Consider the following 20528-nt stretch of genomic DNA (forward strand, 5'->3'; position numbering starts at 1 on the left):
AGAGCGGGGACTCCCTCACTTACGTTTCACTGAAACACTCAAATATAACTCTCCCAACTTCCACTTTAGAAATTGTAATTGTTGTAAACTACAGCGGTTCAATGTTTTCTAGGAATAGACTCTAACTTAGTTTATTCAGCTAGCTAACTTGGTACAGTATTCTTCCATGTAAACCGCCCAGGGCACCGTATCCTTTGACGCCATAGCTAACTAGCATTCTAGCTTCCAATAACACGGTTTAGCACCAATACTCGGTTACAACAAACTACCAATAGTGTGTTAACACGCTAAACAGATCATTTGTGTCCGTGTCTAACGTTGTGTACAGTTTTGGGGTTAGTTTTGACAGTTTGAGAGAGTACGTCATCAACTTATTCAGCCAGTTAGTTAGCTAGCTAGAATAATTAGCATATTAGCTAGCCATTGCTCTCTGTCATACCGAAGAAGACTCAAGGCTGTAATCACTGCCAAAGGTGCTTCAACAAAATACTGAGTAAAGGGTCTGAATACTTATGTAAATGTGATATTTACAATTTGTATTTTTAAGAAATTGGAGAAAGAAATCTAGAAACCTGTTTTTGCTTTGCCATTATGTGGTATTGTGTGTAGATTGATGAGGGGGAAAAACAATTTAATACATTTTAGAATAAGGCTGTAACGTTACAAAATGTGGAAATGACAAGGGGTCTGGATACTTTCCGAATGCACTTGATGTAGTGCAGTGACACTAAATGACATAATCATGCATTTAATTGACATAATTTGTGCTGTATGTATGACTGTAAATACAATGCAAAATAAGTTCATGAATAGTACTGGTCATAAGGTAATGAAGAAGCATGTGGTCAAAGGATGTGGAAAGTATAACTACATCCAGTCCCGTTCGAGGGTTTTCTAAACAGGCATAGAGATTTAGTGTGTTTGCTCAGGTGCATCAGTGAATGTGAGCCCCCCTCCTACAGGACTGTTTCTATAGGACTTTTCAAAAGAGGATGAGGAGGGGGAACAGTGAGCTCAGTGAGGGACGTGTGTTAACTGTAATTACAGGGTGATGAGTGGCTGGACTCGGCCGTACTGCACAGACACATGCCGTCTGTCTGCTATCTGCCTGACTATTAGACTATTGTATTCTGTTTGTCTGTCTGTCCGTCCATCAGCCCCCCCCCCCCCCCCCCCCCCCCCCCCCTCTCTCTCTCTCCATCCTACATGGGGCAGCCAGTGGGATTCCTGGCAGAGTGATTTGGTATTGTATCATAAAATCACATTGCCAGGGATTTCCAACTATCTGCATGCCACCCACTTCAACATCATCCCCATCCAATCCCGCTGGAGCCTGTTGCCTTCCTCAACCTTTGTCCTCCGTCCCCATGCTACATGTTCCTTCAGAAGCTCACCAGGGATGATGATCATCACTATTGAGGCCAATGGCTCTCATGGTAAGGATATACAGTGGGGAAAAAAAGTATTTAGTCAGCCACCAACTCTGCAAGTTCTCCCACTTAAAAAGATGAGAGAGGCCTGTAATTTTCATCATAGGTACACGTCAACTATGACAGACAAAATGAGAAAAAAAAATCCAGAAAATCACATTGCAGGATTTGTTATGAATTTATTTGCAAATTATGGTGGAAAATAACTATTTGGTCAATAACAAAAGTTTCTCAATACTTTGTTATATACCCTTTGTTGGCAATGACACAGGTCAAACGTTTTCTGTAAGTCTTCACAAGGTTTTCACACACTGTTGCTGGTATTTTGGCCCATTCCTCCATGCAGATCTCCCCTAGAGCAGTGATGTTTTGGGGCTGTCGCTGGGCAACACTGACTTTCAACTCCCTCCAAAGATTTTCTATGGGGTTGAGATCTGGAGACTGGCTAGGCCACTCCAGGACCTTGAAATGCTTCTTACGAAGCCACTCCTTCGTAGCCCGGGCGGTGTGTTTGGGATCATTGTCATGCTGAAAGACCCAGCCACGTTTCATCTTCAATGCCCTTGCTGATGGAAGGAGGCTTTCACTCAAAATCTCACGATACATGGCCCCATTCATTCTTTCCTTTACACGGATCAGTCGTCCTGGTCCCTTTGCAGAAAAACAGCCCCAAAGCATGATGTTTCCACCCCCATGCTTCACAGTAGGTATGGTGTTCTTTGGATGCAACTCAGCATTTTTTGTCCTCCAAACTCGAGGGAGATTATCAGTGGTCTTGTATGTCTTCCATTTCCTAATAATTGCTCCCACAGTTGATTTCTTCAAACCAAGCTGCTTACCTATTGCAGATTCAGTCTTCCCAGCCTGGGAAATAGTATTTGGTCACCTACAAACAAGCAAGATTTCTGGCTCTCACAGACCTGTAACTTCTTCTTTAAGAGGCTCCTCTGTCCTCCACTCGTTACCTGTATTAATGGCACCTGTTTGAACTTGTTATCAGTATAAAATACACCTGTCCACAACCTCAAACAGTCACACTCCAAACTCCACTATGGCCAAGACCAAAGAGCTGTCAAAGGACACCAGAAACAAAATTGTAGACCTGCACCAGGCTGGGAAGACTGAATCTGCAATAGGTAAGCAGCTTGGTTTGAAGAAATCAACTGTGGGAGCAATTATTAGGAAATGGAAGACATACAAGACCACTGATAATCTCCCTCGATCTGGGGCTCCACGCAAGATCTCACCCCGTGGGGTCAAAATGATCACAATGACGGTGAGCAAAAATCCCAGAACCACACAGGGGGACCTAGTGAATGACCTGCAGAGAGCTGGGACCAAAGTAACAAAGCCTACCATCAGTAACACACTACGCCACCAGGGACTCAAATCCTGCAGTGCCAGACGTGTCCCCCTGCTTAAGCCAGTACATGTCCAGGCCCGTCTGAAGTTTGCTAGAGTGCATTTGGATGATCCAGAAGAGGATTGGGAGAATGTCATATGGTCAGATGAAACCAAAATATAACTTTTTGGTAAAAACTCAACTCGTCGTGTTTGGAGGACAAAAAATGGTGAGTTGCATCCAAAGAACACCATACCTACTGTGAAGCATGGGGGTGGAAACATCATGCTTTGGGGCTGTTTTTCTGCAAAGGGACCAGGACGACTGATCCGTGTAAAGGAAAGAATGAATGGGGCCATGTATTGTGAGATTTTGAGTGAAAACCTCCTTCCATCAGCAAGGGCATTGAAGATGAAACGTGGCTGGGTCTTTCAGCATGACAATGATCCCAAACACACCGCCCGGGCAACGAAGGAGTGGCTTCGTAAGAAGCATTTCAAGGTCCTGGAGTGGCCTAGCCAGTCTCCAGATCTCAACCCCATAGAAAATCTTTGGAGGGAGTTGAAAGTCTGTGTTGCCCAGCGACAGCCCCAAAACATCACTGCTCTAGGGGAGATCTGCATGGAGGAATGGGCCAAAATACCAGCAACAGTGTGTGAAAACCTTGTGAAGACTTACAGAAAACGTTTGACCTGTGTCATTGCCAACAAAGGGTATATAACAAAGTATTGAGAAACTTTTGTTATTGACCAAATACTTATTTTCCACCATAATTTGCAAATAAATTCATAACAAATCCTGCAATGTCATTTTCTGGATATTTTTTTCTCATTTTGTCTGTCATAGTTGACGTGTACCTATGATGAATATTACAGGCCTCTCTCATCTTTTTAAGTGGGAGAACTTGCACAATTGGTGGCTGACTAAATACTTTTCCCCCCCACTGTAGCTAATGGCCTCTTATTTTCTTCAGCATTTTAATAAGGCTACAGACAAGCATTCTTTGCTACAAATGTGAAATGTTCCATAACATCTAATTGTGGTTTCCCAGTCCCTTGTTCAGTCTCAACAACCCGCTCTAAACTGGCAAATATATTCTAGCACTTTATTCAGGCAGGGATAAAACATCCAGAATATTATCCCTAAGCCATCTTCTCCAAATATCTCCACCAGCAACCGTAACACAATGCTGATCCATATTTGAAAGCTTGTACTTTCTGGATAAAAAAATATAAAAACATGCACACCGAAATATGTGAATATACAAGAGAGATGGAGGACATCTGGATCTGACTTTCGTGAGGTGCAGGACTTAGCTCGCTTTGTGAACAGATCTGTGAAAGCCCATGTTCACAGTGGCTAAGTTCCGCTCCTCAGAGGTCCTCTCTCATCAGCAGTGGAGTGAGACCCTGGACATGATGGAGGGGCGAGCAAACACTGTCGGGAGGGAGGGAGGGGAGGGGAGCTGAGGGGGCAGGCGAGCTTCTCATACAGGAAGGAAATACAGAAAATTTCCCATTGGGAAAACCATTAACAATCTAATTGTGAACAATGCTCCCATTTTCAATCAGGGTGGTCAAGTCCAGGGGTACGGTCAAAGCCGTTCTAAATTGCTCTTGAGAAATATAAACACTTTATATCATGTCGTGTCTGTGAAGTGTTTCGAGTGGTTTATTTTTCAGTACAGCCTATTTATCTCAGCATGTGCAATGCGTTTGTAATTTCCAAGGAAATGAAATATGAATGAAATGTCATTATGTTATTATATGATGTAGTTAGGTCTACTATGTGCTAATGTGATTTTGACTCATTTTTAGATACACATGCTGTGAAAACATTATACCCTGTGGGTGTATGCATTATAATCATGAAGATTGCTGTTTTTGGAATGACTAGTCCACCAGATCTCACATGGACTCAGCTGTGTATCTATCTGGACAAAGGGACTGTTCACAATGACTCCCACCACATTGTGGGTGTGCCCCCCTGTGGTGAAAATGGAACATTGCGAATAGTGGGGCTCAACCTCCTGTGCCTACTGAGCTGATAACAGTTCGATATAATGAGCACTGGCTCAGTTCAGCAGGAACCGGAGTTATGCCTTCTAAAAACAATTTAAGAAATGAAACATCAACATTATGCTTCACGTAATCAAAAAACAGAAGAGAAGAAGTTGGTTCACCCCAGTCATTCACTAGCTGGAGCCCATGGAGGAATACTGCTCCTGTCATTTTCTCCTCTAAATAGATTATAGGAGCAGAGTTTTTCCAGATGTATTTTCTACCAGAGCATCTAGTTTTCTACATCTCAACTTCTATGTCAATTCAATGTGAAATGTTTCTTCTCTGTGTGAGAAAGGACCAACAAGTCTGAGAACAAGATTGTTTTTTTCCCCCCTTAATTTAATTTTTTTTAGTCATTTAGAAGATGCTCTTATCCAGAGCAACTTACAGCTAGTGAGTGCATACATTTTCATACTGGCCCCCCATGGGAATCGAACCCACAACCCTGGCATTGCAAACGCCATGCTCTACCAACTGAGCTACACGGGACCAGGTAAGTTGACTGAGAACACATTCTCATTTACAGTAACAACCTGGGGAATAGTTACAGGGGAGAGGAGGGATGAATGAGCCAATTGGAAGCTGGGGATGATTAGGTGGCCATGATGGTATGAGGGCCAGACTGGGAATTTAACTCTTATGATAAGTTCCATGAGATCTTTAGTGACCAAAGAGAGTCAGGACACCCGTTTAATGTCCCATTTGAAAGATGACACCCTACACAGGGCAATGTCCCCAGTCACTGCCCTGGGGCATTGGGATATTATTATTTTTTTAGACCAGAAGCGAGTGCCTTCTGCTGGCCCTCCAACACCACTTCCAGCAGCATCTGGTTTCTCATCCAAGGACTGACCAGGACCAGTGGTGTAGTGGAGGGTACACGCAGGTATACTCCGTATACCCACTTATTTTTCAGTGGGCATGGCATATACTCACTTCTTAATCCCCACTGATAACCAGGGGACAGATATGCCCCCCACATTCTGAAATTGCATTTTTGTCCCCCCCAGTTTTATCATTGGAATGTGATACAAAACGAGGCAACGGTGTGCTTTAGGACCATGCGGACACCTCCGAGCGGTCGGGTAGGCTGTTTGGAGTGTTTATCCGACTGGATAAAAATAAATAATAATTTGCTCCCCCCCACTTCTAAAACCAGAGTTGCGCCCCTGCTGATAACTATCAAAGTAGTGTAGTGGAGGTATAAGATGTATCAATTAACAGGGCTGATGGAACAGATCGGAATGTTTAGCTTAAAATGTTGATCAACTATTATTTGTTAACACGGCAGTAGGCCTACATGTGAATGTTCCAAAATGCAATTAGCATTGTTTCTAAAATGCGCAACGCACATGCAAGCGGTTTCATGGACAGAGATGGAAATATCTATTAGAAAGAGGGGGGATTTAAAGATACAACAACTATCATGTGTTTGCAGTGGAGGCTGCTGAGGGGAGAACGGCTCATAATAATGGCCGGAACGGAGCAAATGGAAACCATGTGTTTGATGTATTTGATACCATTCCACCCATTCCGCTCCAGTCATTATCACGAGCCCGTTCTCCTCAATTAAGGTGCCGCCACCCTCCTGTGATGTGTTGCTAATATGATTAGGATGATTCAATGAAAGAAAGTTTAAAGAAAACAAACGCATAATGAGTAAGTCTTTATACAACATTATTGCCTCCATGTTTCTATAGTGGGATTTTGGCTATAGGCTACTTTAAAGCAAGGTAAGACATGCCTAAAATTAAGTAAAACGTCCAGGTTTCAAACAATTAAGGACCAGGAAAAATATAGCGATGATAATGATAGGCCTAACCGTCTTCTGGTAGATGGAAAGGCTTTCCCAAAAACCTTCTCTTTTAAATGTTAACTAGCTACAAAGTAGCCTATGTCTACCTGTCAGAATGATATCATGATTATTTGCGTTAATCCAGTGGCCATTTATTTTGCAAACTCCATCTCATGTGCTACAGAAACACAACTAATCAAATAATAGTGCTAGGTGCCTGCACACTTGAATTAAAGGGTAACTACTCTCAAAAATCACAATTTCTTAGATTTTTCCCCGAGGTCAAAAGTGGTCTCCTGATGTGGTCTAAGCATTGTAATGGACTTAGAACATATAATGTTGTTGTTTTTTCTGTAAAAAAAAAAAGTGTGACTGAGAACGAAAATCAGAAACTTTAAAAAAAATATATTTCAATAGTAGGCCTACTATTAGCCTACTTGCACAGTACAGCTTGGGTTGGCCTTACTGTGAAAGACCAATATGGGATTTATCATTTTAGGTCATTCAGAGTGTAGGGATGTTGGTAGAGTATGGCGTTTGCAACGCCAGGGTTTTGGGTTCGATTCCCACGGGGGGCCAGTATGAAAAAAAATATATATATAATGTATGCACTCACTAACTCTGGATAAGAGCGTCTGCTAAATGACTAAAATGTAAATGTAAATGTATGTCACTGTTTCTCATAGAATTGTTCACACCGGGCACCTTTCCTTTACCGGACGGGCCGTTTGGAAAACTTTTGGCAAAATTAGAGTATACCCACTTCTCCAGGGACCACTACACCACTGACCAGGACCAACCATGCTTAGCTTCAGAGGCAAGCCAGCAGTGGGATGCAGGGTGGTATGCTGCTGGCATTGTACAGTTCTAAAATAAAAACCTTCTTTATCAAAACTTTGCCTGCCCTCTTTTTGCTGTCTAGCCTCCGCACAGTTACATAATGTCAGTTCTGAGGTGGCCGGGTTGCGTGTGACTGGATCATCATTTCCTAATCTTCTCCTCACACTCTGAGAAAAACCAGGGACAGTTGCCTCTTTGTTGTCATGATATGCAAGATGGGGGCTAGTACATACTGTACACATACAGTATGTACTGTATGACTGCTCTAAGATAACAGTTAATATAGCTTACTGTGACAAGACCGTGAACCATGTTCAATTCAAAGCTATTACCTCATGTCCGATACATGATGGATTTCTCACCAAGTATTACAGCAGTGGAGGAAACCGGCCATGATGAACAGCTGAGGGTCGCTGAGGGTGGTTCTTTGAAACTCATCTGAAAATCGAGGGCAGTTTAATTTGATCTCTTGATCTCAATGACAACACCAGCCAATTCTATAAAATAATAATTTAGCTAGCGTAACGTTACTGTATTTTAGCTGACAATGATTACATACATCTATTAATAGGGTTGGCTACACTTCCAGGATTACAAGCTAGCTAGCTAGATGCTAAATGAATATAGGAGAAACACTGTGTCCAAGGCTACCATAGACCATATGTTTTAAAATGTAGCTTCTGTAACAGTATTTTGCACATTTACATCAAAATAAAGGAAATGTATGAATGACAACATAACCCTGTATGTAGCAACATAACCCTGTATGTAGCAACATAACCCAATGTTCTGTATCTCTATTTCTAATAGCTATCCTCACTAGGCAACCACATCTAGTCAGATGTTAAAGTGCCTTTAAAGAGGCAATTGCATAATCTTTAAAAGACATACATTTCAGGTAGAACATGCACACACACACACTTGCATTAAAAGCTCTTCCTTTCAGATTCACTCAAAAAAGTATTGTTCTCTGTTTTCTTCCTTTTAGTCTGTGAAATAGCCTAGTGTCCAACTGCTACTCATTAACCTCAGCCAGTCAGTCATTATGGCAGTCCATAAAAAGAGAACATATATTCTAATACTATATCTATGAGTCATCTGAGATAAGGCACCAGAGTTGGATCTGGGCCTCTATCCACAAAGCGTCTCAGAGTAGGAGAGCTGATCTAGGATCAGGACCCCACCCGTCCATATAATCTTATCAATTATGATCTGAAAGGAAAAACTGATCCTAGATCAGCACTCCGACTCTGAGACACTTTATGTATATCGGCCCTGGCCTCGCTCTTCCCTTTGTCAGTCATCAATCACCAGCACATGGGTTAGTCAGCAATAAAGAAGCAATCTGTCTTTGTCTTTAGGGGTTGGAAGGAATCAATTGAACTGTGGAGAAATCCGATAAAACGGAAACAGGAAAGGAAAACAAATATTTTCTGTTGAGTGATCAGGTTTGTCTTCAATGGCTTATCTTCTGATGGAGTCAGGGAAAAATGTGTACAAGGAATGTGTACAAGAGAGGTTGGTTGGGGGAATTTTCTCTTTTAAAACATATCTTTACATAAACATGATCTTGGTACTTGACAGATGCTATTTTCATCGCCTCTAATGCAATCTTTTTTGGTCGATACATTTGCCTCAAGCTTCAAGGCATAGTCCAATGTTTTGCTTATGGAAATCTTGAGCCTAAGTCTTCTTAAAATATATAATAAAATTGAGGTTTGATAAAACTGACAGCAAAAAATTATAGGGATACAATTTCTCTTGCTTTTTAACTACAGTACTTCCCCTTTCACTGACTTGAATCTTGTCATTCTCCTCATGGATATTGTGTTTTGCTGATGTTCTCAACCAGGGGTGCAACTTTGGTTTTAAAAGTGGAGGGGACATAATTATTTTTTATTTTTTAACACTCCAAACAGCCTACCCGACTGCTCAGAGGCGTCCGCATGGTCCCAAAACACACCGTCCCTCGTTTTGGTTCACATTCCAATGATAAAACTGGGGGGGACAAATGCAATTTCAGAATGTGGGGGGGACATGTCCCCAGTGACAGTTGCGCCCCTGTTCTCAACCATCAACTGAAATTGATTCCAAAATCAGTGGACAATAAGTAAATAAAGAATAGCCACTTTACCAGTACATGGTGTGTTTTAGTGAGTTGGCCACCATCACTTTATACTTCGATGTCTGGCAGCTATATAGGCCTCATGCACATTTAATAGAGACATAACCTCTTTTGATCTATCAATCCAGCTCCCTCCTCAGTCCTCACACAAGACCGAACTGTAATGAAGAACAACTGTTGTCTTTCATGGTCACAAAATCCACTAAAAAGATGAGATTAAAGATTCATGCCATCGCAGGCTCTGCTACTGGCTCTGCTTGGGCAATCAAAATAATATACCTCTTGTCTGTATTTATGTTAGTGAAAGAACCCTGAGTAGAACCCCTTGAGTTTCTACTGTATTGTGTGCAGAAGCTCTTATATGGCATCATTTTGTCATAAAACACTGGTTTAGCGTGCTGGGCCTAAACCCGTTATAAAACACAGAAGTACTCAGATTACACTGGCTGGTTTTGTTCACAGGGTTTTGTAAGGTTAATTCACACCACTTCAGGCATCAGGGCATCCCAAATGGCATCCTGTTCCCTATGTAGTGCACTACTTTTGACCAGGGCATGGGTCATGGTCAAATGTAGTGCACTACATAGGGAATAGGGTGCCATTTGGGACACATCCTTTCTCTCTCCTCATAGGCTCTTCCCAAGAAAACCTATTCCCTCCTCAGCAGGAGTGGTGAATCATTAACCCCTGGTCAATATCGTTGCACAACACGTTTTACACTAATAACCATTCAATGCTACCTCACAGAATAGGCCTACAACTTCCTCACACACACTTCACCCCAAACACCAATATTTATTTTCTAGTAGTCATTTGAGTTTCTGTCATTCTTCTAAGAATGGAATTTAATAGATTTTTCGATTGACTTGAAGTACTGTTAGAGGAAGTGAAAGGGTCATACAGTATAACTACTGTAGCTTGAAGATTTGAAGGTGACATTTCAATGGGTGTGGTCATTTCTATGGATATCATCCATGTCTAGACTATAAACTTGACTCAACGAGAGAGTGACTCACACAACACCCCGCCAAGGCCAACGTAGACGCCTACTTCGCATGGCATGATGGGAACAACAAATCCTGCATGTGGCCACACATCACTGCTGTTACTGAGGCTTTCTTTCCATACTTCACTGATGTCCTGGCACATCCTGTCAGACTCCCTGTGCTCTCACACACAGAAGCAGTGTAAATATTTGCCTGTGACTGAGTTACAGATCACACACACATCTACAGCTCAGACGTAATCTATAGACTAATCTACTGTAACATAAATGGAATTTACTTTGTTTACAGTCATAATCATTCATTTTATGAACGGCGAGGAGTAAAACAGGGCTTCTTTTGTTGATTATTAGATCCATCACCCTCATGTTATTTCTTTGTGTATTCATTAAATTTGGTTTGCAGGAGAGAGCATGGGCTTCAATGATCAGAGCGGTTGAGCGTCATGCTGAGCTATACTAGCCATAAATACATTGTATCAAGTTCATGTTATATGAGCATCATACACAGTAAATTCCATAGTGTTAAATATGCAGTGTCAAAGTACATTGACTCTTACAGAGTTATTACTACAACAGTTGGAGTAAGATACCGCCCAGTGTTGGTGAAAAAGTACGTTGTTAAAAGACGCAGTGTCAGACGTACTCTGGAAAGCTCCGCCCACCTACGACTCGTCTCAAACGGACCACACATTTTCACGGCGCCATTTTCTTCATGTGGAATGACTGCGGTAAGTTTCTCCTAAGCGACTATACACACATTATTTGTCATTTTAACAGAAGCAGCATTTAAGAATTACTTTATATCGTTGCTAACAGTGCACTCTAGTTGGTTTTAGGTCTTAAAATGTCGAATTTTAAAAAGGCTAACGTTAACATGTTGTGACTGACTTCTGTCCAGTCCATGTGCCAGCAGTATTAAGCTAACGTTAATTAACATTAACTGACGAACATAACGTTCAAACTAGACAATGTCAGCCCGATTTATTGTAAGTTATGTTAATACAACGTGGAGGGGGGATTGTGTACTTCTTGTTAACGTTCAGATATTACAGGAACATAGCAAAGACTAAGGGGAGTTGGCTAAACTAGCTACAGTTAGCTACGTTAGCTTGACTGGCTAACTATGTGCGGGTGGCATGGATTTATTATGTTAACGGCGGGTAGACATTAACCTTGGACACTGCTTAAGCGGTGTGCCTTTATTTTTTTCCTGGATATTATACAAAATGACTTTCGGGTTTCAAAGCAGCAGCAGTACTGTTAAAATACTTAAGCACTATCTTAGCACACACTTATGGTGTAACGTTTAGCTAACATTATTCAATTCAATGTTATTTATATTGTCAAATCATAACAAGAGTTATCTCAAGACACTTTACAGACAGAGTAGGTCTAGACCACACTCTATAATATACCAAGACCCAACAATTGCAGTAATTGTGCGGGCAAGGCGGTAACATTAATGTTACAAGGATGAAAATCAGACGTTATCCTTTTTAATGTGTTTGACAGTAACTTCAATTTAACTGGCCATTTCTGCAAAAGTGCTGATCATTTCTCAGCACTTTGGTGGCTTGAAACAATATTTTTTCTTATATTTGAGGAAATACTGCTAAAATAAGACCATCAACTTTTTAACTGTGAGAAATTGTACTGATACTATTTGCAGGGAGCATGCTGCTTAAAGCTAAACTTGGAGATGTCCAAAAATTTGTCAGAATAACTGAGCCAAATCTGAAAGACTTTTTGATTGCAGGTAAGAATTTGACAATGTTAGTAATAACTGTCTGAATTTAGCTGTTTAAAATTGATATACTGGAATATTCCTAAAATGATGGGACATGTTAAGTTCTCAGGTTTTTGGAACTGGTCCATTTTTGTACGTCTAAATTTCTTCTGTTTTGCCCTTGGTAACTACACTTTAATTGTGGATGCATTGCTTAAGGTATAGTTATGATGCTACAAAAAAAAACATTTTAATCACTTAATAGTGTTTGTTTAAAACCTATTTTATAGGGTAAGGTAGGTGTACACAGTGAAATTATTATATAAATAATGATTTACTTTTGTTTACACAAGCTTTTATCCCTGTTTTTTCTAGCATTTGCAAAGTTTGGTGTCCCAGCTGTAACAGAAGGTGTGAAAATTGTTGACAGTTCAGGGACTGAATTGGATGATGATGTTTTTGAGGATATTATAAAGGATCCCTCAACTGGGGTGCTAACCATCAAATATGACTCAGGTTTGTTTCAGTTAATTAGACTAATTAATGAATACGTTATTTCTTTGTTTTATGAAGTTCATGGTGTCTATTAAATAAGTGTCTTAGATTATGAGGGAACTATATATAATTCTTTTTCTTCTAAAAATCATGGTTAGAATCTGTCTCCATGGTGGCCTCTTCTGAGCAATCCCAACCATCATCCCTTGATACCTTGGACTCTGAGGATACAGTCATTATTTCAGATAGCCCCTCCAGAAAACGCCAGAGGCTGGATACAGAAGGCAAGCAAGTAAGACAATTCTGACATTTTAAATTCTGTTCTTGAATCTGTTCTCAGAGAATTAAAATTACATTAATATACATTGTAAATTACATGGTTTCAAAACATTTTTGAAGTCCTGATTAGGGATGTCCCGATCAAGTTTTTTTAAGCGCCCTATCCGATTAAAAAAAGTATCTGCTGATATTGAGTCCTGATCAGATACTTTTATTTATTTATTGATAATAAAGTGCACACTTCGAGTACATTCAAGTTATTGTCGCTGTCTGGAGGGAGTTTCTTACCATTATTGGCTTTTTCATTGGATTTTTGTAGCACTTGCAATCTTTGAGATTGGATCGGGACATCCTCTGACATCATATTAGTTTATTTCCAGTTTATTTGCAGTGGACATAACATGCAGAATTGTTATGCATTTTGTTTTAAGTTGGTGGAATCAGCTCTTACCAACAAAACCGGTGGGGAACGTATAATAAATGAATACAACCGAACCAAGTCCTTGACGGATGAAACAAGACGCAAAATGGTGAACATGCTGGCAGCTGACATGACAGAAAAGAATGGGTAATTTGTTAATAGTCCTTGTGTTCTCAATCTGTAAATCTAAATCTGAATCTAAGTGAATATGACTGCACAATCCTTTCTTCTTCAATTTTGCAGTACATCTCCACCCAGACAGGTGAAAGAAATGTATGCCAAAGGAATAGTGACCTTATTCCCGTACCTCAGTGACCCATTCTCTAAGAATGGCTATGTGAGTTGCACACAGTAATAGTTGTAATGTTAAATGCTATTGGAAGTTTTTGAATCCTACCAGACCATGTTGTTTTCAATGAAGTATCCATTTTTGTTATCCTTTCATCCTTCAAGGAGCATTATTATGATGGCGAGAGTGGAACTGGGTACTTGGCCTGGAGGATTAAAACTATTCAGAGAGGCACCGCCAAAGACAGGCGATCATCATTCGGAGGTAATACTGGAAAATGTATGGAACAAAACAGTTGCTAGATCAATAATTGCATTTGTTGCACTATTTCTCAGACATATAGTATAATGTGTAACTACATCCTTCAATTCTGCTAGCTCCCTCCCTCTTAGCAAATTTAAAGAAAATATGCATCAGAGACCTACAAAGGACTGTGACATAAGGGGGGGTTGCCTCGACACTGACTGGTCGAGGCAACCCCTGGCAAACTGGCCTTGCAAACTTTAGGGTGATTTAAACCAGTAGATGGCATTTTCATACATTTTTCAACCCACAAACTGCAGATTTCATAAATTGTGAAGAAATAATGTCAATATTAACACCAGCATTGATGCAGGGCTCCACACTAACTTTTTGTCTTGGTTGCACTTGTGCGCCTAACTTTTTTATTTAGGTGCACCAGCACAAAATGTAGGTGCACCCAAATTTTTTCCTTGCGTCGCCATTAACGCCACAATTTCAAGGTCACCTTTTTATCACGCTCCATATACATTCATATATATCATGTAACCACCCCCCCCCTTTGCTGTCCTCTGCCCCTCAGATGGCCAACACCTGTAATTTGGCCTTCTTCCCATTTGGCCTTGGCTAAACCAGCTTGCCACACTCCCTAGCATCAAACATATCATTCATATCATTTAGTTTACAGCTCAAAAAGTATATTTTACAGTGGAGTACTTCCTTTAAAAGTTAGCCAGGCTACTAAAACTTTTGACATGATTGAAATTTTCCCGTGTTGTGTAGAATCAGCCAAAGGATCAACTGGTGAAGACATGTCTGGAGGACCGACTGTCAGACGAGAATCCCAGTTTGTTCCAGAGACTGCCCTGACTGATGATGAGTGCAACAAAGCAATCTCACTGATGAAACATTCTGCTGATGCAGACACAATCAAGAAGAAAATGGAACTGACGTTTGTGTATCGCCGCAAAATGATCCTCGACCCCCAGCAGTCAAGCAACATACTGTCTGATTTTCCACGTTTTAAAGACGTCAAAAGCTTGGTAATTATGTTATTTTGAAAATACTATGACAAGTGAATTGTTTTGTAAGACATTGTAGTGATACTAGCTAGCTAAACTAGCACGCAATACAATTTGATTGGCTGTCAAATAACTGAAATTGTCACCAACACCACCCCACTCCAGGTTGAACAGGATTTTGTTCTAATGTTCGGAGAGGATACCTCAAGCAAGCTTCTGGAAAGGTGGCCGGTCACGTTCAAGAAAAAGATCATCAAACAATGCAGAAAGCTTCCATCCACAAGTGAGCTTGAAGAACTCTTGCTGGCAGCTGATCCTCCTGAGGATGGCACTGAATTGGATGTTGACTTTGGTAAGATGCTTGTAAGCCTACCTTTTGTGTTGTATTGCAATATCAACATTATGTGTAAACATTTAAATATCAACATAATACTAAGAAGCTGGATCTGTGAAAGATTTACGAGTACGTTCTGTAGCAGTATATTGAACAAAACTTTTGAGATTTGACTCAGCCCTGTGGATGTTTTAGTTAGAGAACTTCTTGTGATGTAGAACTGCTGTCTGTCTGGGGGGTCTTTTGTAAAGAAAACAACGTAACTGAAGTGTGTTAACATTGAACTTGTGTTGTTACAGGTTGGGACAGTGATCTGTCATCGGTTTTACTGCTTATACACCTGATTCCACCCTCCGCTCAGGGTCGGAAGAGACCAGGAAAGGTTTCCGCATCCCAAGCAGAGAAACATCTTGTGGTATTCAAGAAGGTTTGTATTTTTTCTAATTTGTGGTATGAACACCTAATATTAGGCTACAAGTATTCATTCAATATTCATATTCAATAAGAGTAGTGTATTGGCTCTTTCTGCATATTCTACAACTACTTGGCCATTAACTACAGTTTTCCCTCATTTGTCTTCGCAGACCGGAACAAACATTCAAGAGCATCTCGATGCCATCACTACTAGCGCTCAGCCCTATCTCCTAGCTGTTGGAGTTAAGAAGAATGCAATCCACCAGTTCTTCATCATTATCGACAAGAATGCCATACCTTGCAGGTCAACCTCTTCTCTTGTTGCTTTTGACGAACTATTTAAGGCACATTTTGTGTTTGGCACATCCTACAACACCATGCTCCACAACATGTACACTTTCATCCAAACTACAGTGTACAGCATCGATGCTGGCAAGGTCAAAGAGAGCCCTCGTGTTGCTGAAATCAGGGCGAGGTTACTTCATTAGTGCTTGAAGTTTCTCCTCGAACATGAAGTGTTTTGTTTGTCAGGCTGAGTTATCGAGTTCAAATATGCTTGTTAGGCATTTACGATTAGTTCACGGTTACTTGCCTGGAAAAAATCTCCGGCTTAAATGTGCTCAGACTGGATGTGGCTGTGCGTTTGGTACGTTTTCTGGTTTTAGGAAACATTTAAACACAAAACACACTGAGTATATTGACCAACAGGTTGACCCTGATGTTTATTTAAGCAGCATTGGAGAGGCAGTGACCACTAATGTAGAGGAGACAGCTACAACGTCACGGACAGTTAATGAACACGAGGTAGCCACATCTACTCTGTTGAAAAAGTCCAACAGGAGCACTCTAGATATGTGTGCCTCTGCTGTTGCACAACTAAAAGCAGCTGGATTAAGTCAATCTACTGTAAATAGTTTTGTTTCCTCCATGGAAGAAGTGTTTTTTGAGATTCAAAGTCAAGCTACAGATGCAGCTTTGCAGTGCTTATCTCCACAGGAAACTGAAAATAAGAACAGAATAGAACAATCTTTGCAAAAGTTGGAAAACCCTTTCACACCCTTAAATTCAGAAGCTAAACGAAATAAACACTTCAAAGAGAAATGGGGAATCGTAGAACCTGTTGAAAAGGTGCTTGGCACAAGATTTGACAGCAGAAGAAACAAAACAACTGGGACATACGATCAGGTCGTTGTAACTGACAAGTTTGCATATATTCCTATTTTAGAAACACTAAAGGCCATTTTTCAAAACCCAGAACTTGCAGACATGTTCAAGCCCAGGCACATGCCCAAGGAAGGTGTGTATGCAGACTTGAGAGATGCCGCCTATTTTAAAAAAAGTCCCTTATTCTCTATAGAAAAAGATGCCATACAGATCCAGCTATTTTATGACGACTTTGAAACAGCAAACCCCTTGGGGTCTAAAAAGGGTATACACAAATTAGGTGCTATATACTTTACATTAAGGAATTTTCCCCCAATCTTTAATTCATCATTGATAAATATTCATTTGGGTGCTCTTTTCCATGCGCAGGACATCAAGCGTTATGGTTTTAATTTGATACTTGAGCCACTTGTCAGTGATCTTAAAGTACTCGAGACAGAGGGACTTAAAGTTCCCAGATTGAAAGATGTGATTCACGGTACCATAGTTCAGGTCACTGGTGATAATCTTGGGTTGCATGGTTTATTTGGCTTTGTGGAGTCATTTGGGGCAAGGTATTGTTGTCGTTTCTGTCTCCTTGAGAAAGATTGTTTTCAAACTGTGTTCTGTGAAGATGATCCAAAAGTTGTACTACGAACTATCGAGATGCACAAACTGCACTGTCAAACTTTACAAACAGATCCTACACTACCTCATATCTATGGTGTCAAACGCATTTGTCTGCTGAATTCACTACAGTATTTTAATACAGCCAACAATTTTTCTGTAGATATAATGCACGATATTTTAGAAGGAGTTGCTCAGTTTGAAGTCAAACTTGTCCTGCAGTACATTAAGGAAAACTTCCTAAATGCTGAACAACTGGCTGGTAGAATACATGCTTTTGACTATGGATACAATCAGCAGCGAAACCGTCCACCTAGAGTAAAGTTGTTTGATGGAAGTAATGATTTGGGGTTGAATGCTATACAGTCTTGGTGCTTATTACGTAATATGCCTTTGCTATTTGGTGATTTAATACAGTCAGATGACCAGCACTGGCATCTTCTACTTTTGCTTCTACACATTGTTAACATTGTATTTTCCCCAGTCCTTACAGAAGGCATGACCATTTACCTCAAACATTTAATCATTGATCATCATCAGCTCTTCAAGCAGTTGTTTCCTGCAATCAATCTCTTACCAAAGCATCACTTCATGATTCATTACCCTCGTAATATAAAAAACATCGGCCCAGTTCTGCACATGTGGTGCATGCGTTATGAAGCTAAACATAATTTTTTTAAGAAGCAATTAAAAAGCTTTAAAAATGTAACAAAAACATTAGCCAAAAAGCACCAAAGTTGTATGGCAATGTATCGAGAGTCCTTTAGCAAGGAAAGATTAACTTTAGGTTCGGGGAAGATGGTAACACTTAGTGAGCTCAAAGAAGGTCCCGAGATTGCTTTAAAATTTGGGTCTGTATTGTCTACCAGTGTGTTTTCTGCCAAGTGGATCAAACATCATGGTACAGAGTACCGCCGTGACTTCATTATCTGTACTGAGGTACCATTTGAGATGCCTGTATTTTGTAAAATCAAAATTATTGCTGTGAAAGATGACTGTGTATTGCTCTGTGGAAAACTGATGGAAACAGTGTGTTTTGATTACCATTACTATGCCTTTAAGGTCAGGATGCATCCAGACAGGGTTCAAAAGGTGATCAACATTACTGAACTGTGTTACTTTAAACCTTTTGATGTTCAAATGAAGTATGGAACGACAGATTCCTCCTTGTATGTTGTTCCCTATTGCCATTTTATGGAAACCTAAGGTCAATGTTTTAAAAAGGGATTTGTATTCTTAATATATTTTAGCCTGACATAGTTGAGCTGTTAATAAAAATTTGAAATGCATTATTTTGTGGTAAGTTGTGATTTTTACTCACTTAATGGAGTATTTGGTGTAATTTGACACTAAAAAAGTGTAAAATGAATACTGCTGAGATTTATTTCCGTGACACTATACGGTGTTAGAATTTGACTCTATTTGAGCTTGTTTTTCACTGCAAGATAGTCAATTATCAACACAATAGTGTGTAACATCAACACTTATCAGAGTTATTTTAACCTTGAGTGTCAACTCCATGCAGTGTTAAACTGGACTGGAATCAAACTCAATCAGAGTTGATTTGTTATTTTAGAAGAGTAAATGATTAACTCTTCCAAGGGTAATATTTACACTCTCCAGTGTTATTTAACCTTTAGTGTAAAATTAAAATAACACTATTCAGTGTAAGCGAGTGTTAAATTTTTACTCTATTTAGAGTTAATTTAACTCTAAAATGTTAACACTATGAAAAGAGTCAAATTAACACTATTTCAGGGTGGGACCATATACACTCAGAAATAGTGTTAAATTTAACTCTTTAAGTGTTACTTTAACACTTCAAAATTTACTGTGTAGGCTATCTGGGTACAGCTGCAGACATGGAATTCAGTGATTTCTGACAATAAAAGTAATGCATTAATAAGTTGGGAGGTTGCATGCAATGTTTTTATTAGACACATTTGCAATCACCTGCACTAACTTTGTTTACAAAATCATCACAGCTCATTGAGCTCAATGAAGTAAACACACCCCTCCTAATACTCTAACTCATGTCAGTGAGGGTCTGACAGAGAACTCATTATGTCTATTCTAGCCAGGTTCGGTTTTGAGGAAGTCTAATCTACCTCTAATCTAGACTCATAAGGTTATCATCCACAGTTAGTTGATCTCAGGGGAAATATGTTTTCATGGTTTGTAACCTGGCCATTCTGTATTGGTAAATCGTTTTTTATAATCACTTTTTAGGTATGGATTAGGCTAGTTATTTTTTCAAAGCCACCCACAAATGAAGGAGAGATCAAACTGTGGCACTTTAGTTTGACCATATTGCCCAACAAAATGCCTGTATTATCCCAAACAACTGGATCAAATGGCAGATAAAGTAACTACCCTCCATTCATACTGAAAAAGGTAATGATGTCCTCATAAGGCAGGTCCCAAGAACATTTGGGGGGTCAAGCAGGGCTGGGAGTATCAAGATGGAGAGTATCAAGCTCATTTACATTACATTTTACATTCAAGACTGTAGGCCTAGGCACGTATTACACTAACATAATAAGAAAGTAATAAGTGTCTTTGCAATGAGTCAAAGTAACAAATTGCTGATTTGACTCAAATTTCTGAGGTTCCAAACAAACCTGCCATGCAATTGGTAGCTACAGAGGTTCCAAAGTGGTAGCTAGCTACTGCCACACTGTGGTTATGTATGGCATTGCATCATATACCCGTATTAAAAACAGAAAATGCAAACAATGTTTCACAATGTCCAAACTATATTCGTTCGAATGTATCGTTATTGGTTATACTCACTAAGCTTTCTACAAAATAAAAGAATTCCACATAGCTATAGCTATCTGGCTACCTTTTCTGATTGACAGCCTTTGAAAACGCCCTTGCTTCTGACCAATCAGCATCTCCCTTTTCTACTTCATCCGCTGACGAGAAACGACTTTC

At 40.0% G+C, this 20528-nt stretch overlaps 1 protein-coding gene across 1 annotated transcript; it reads left to right on the plus strand.

The window, feature by feature from the left end:
* Window positions 1-11117: 11117 nt before the first annotated feature.
* On the plus strand, window positions 11118-16309 carry LOC311150461 (uncharacterized protein; the record flags this gene model as incomplete). The annotated part of the gene is made up of 9 exons (XM_084187963.1): window positions 11118-11329; window positions 12703-12843; window positions 12981-13114; window positions 13533-13669; window positions 13766-13859; window positions 13976-14075; window positions 14835-15047; window positions 15707-15834; window positions 15992-16309. Exons 1-9 carry the CDS (start codon window positions 11314-11316, stop codon window positions 16307-16309), a joined length of 1281 nt encoding a protein of 426 aa, XP_084044089.1. The 5' UTR covers window positions 11118-11313.
* Between the last annotated feature and the right edge of the window lie 4219 nt (window positions 16310-20528).

This window comes from Coregonus lavaretus, assembly GCF_964263955.1.
Source record: "Coregonus lavaretus genome assembly, chromosome: 23".
In the NCBI taxonomy this organism is placed as follows: Eukaryota; Metazoa; Chordata; class Actinopteri; order Salmoniformes; family Salmonidae; genus Coregonus; species Coregonus lavaretus.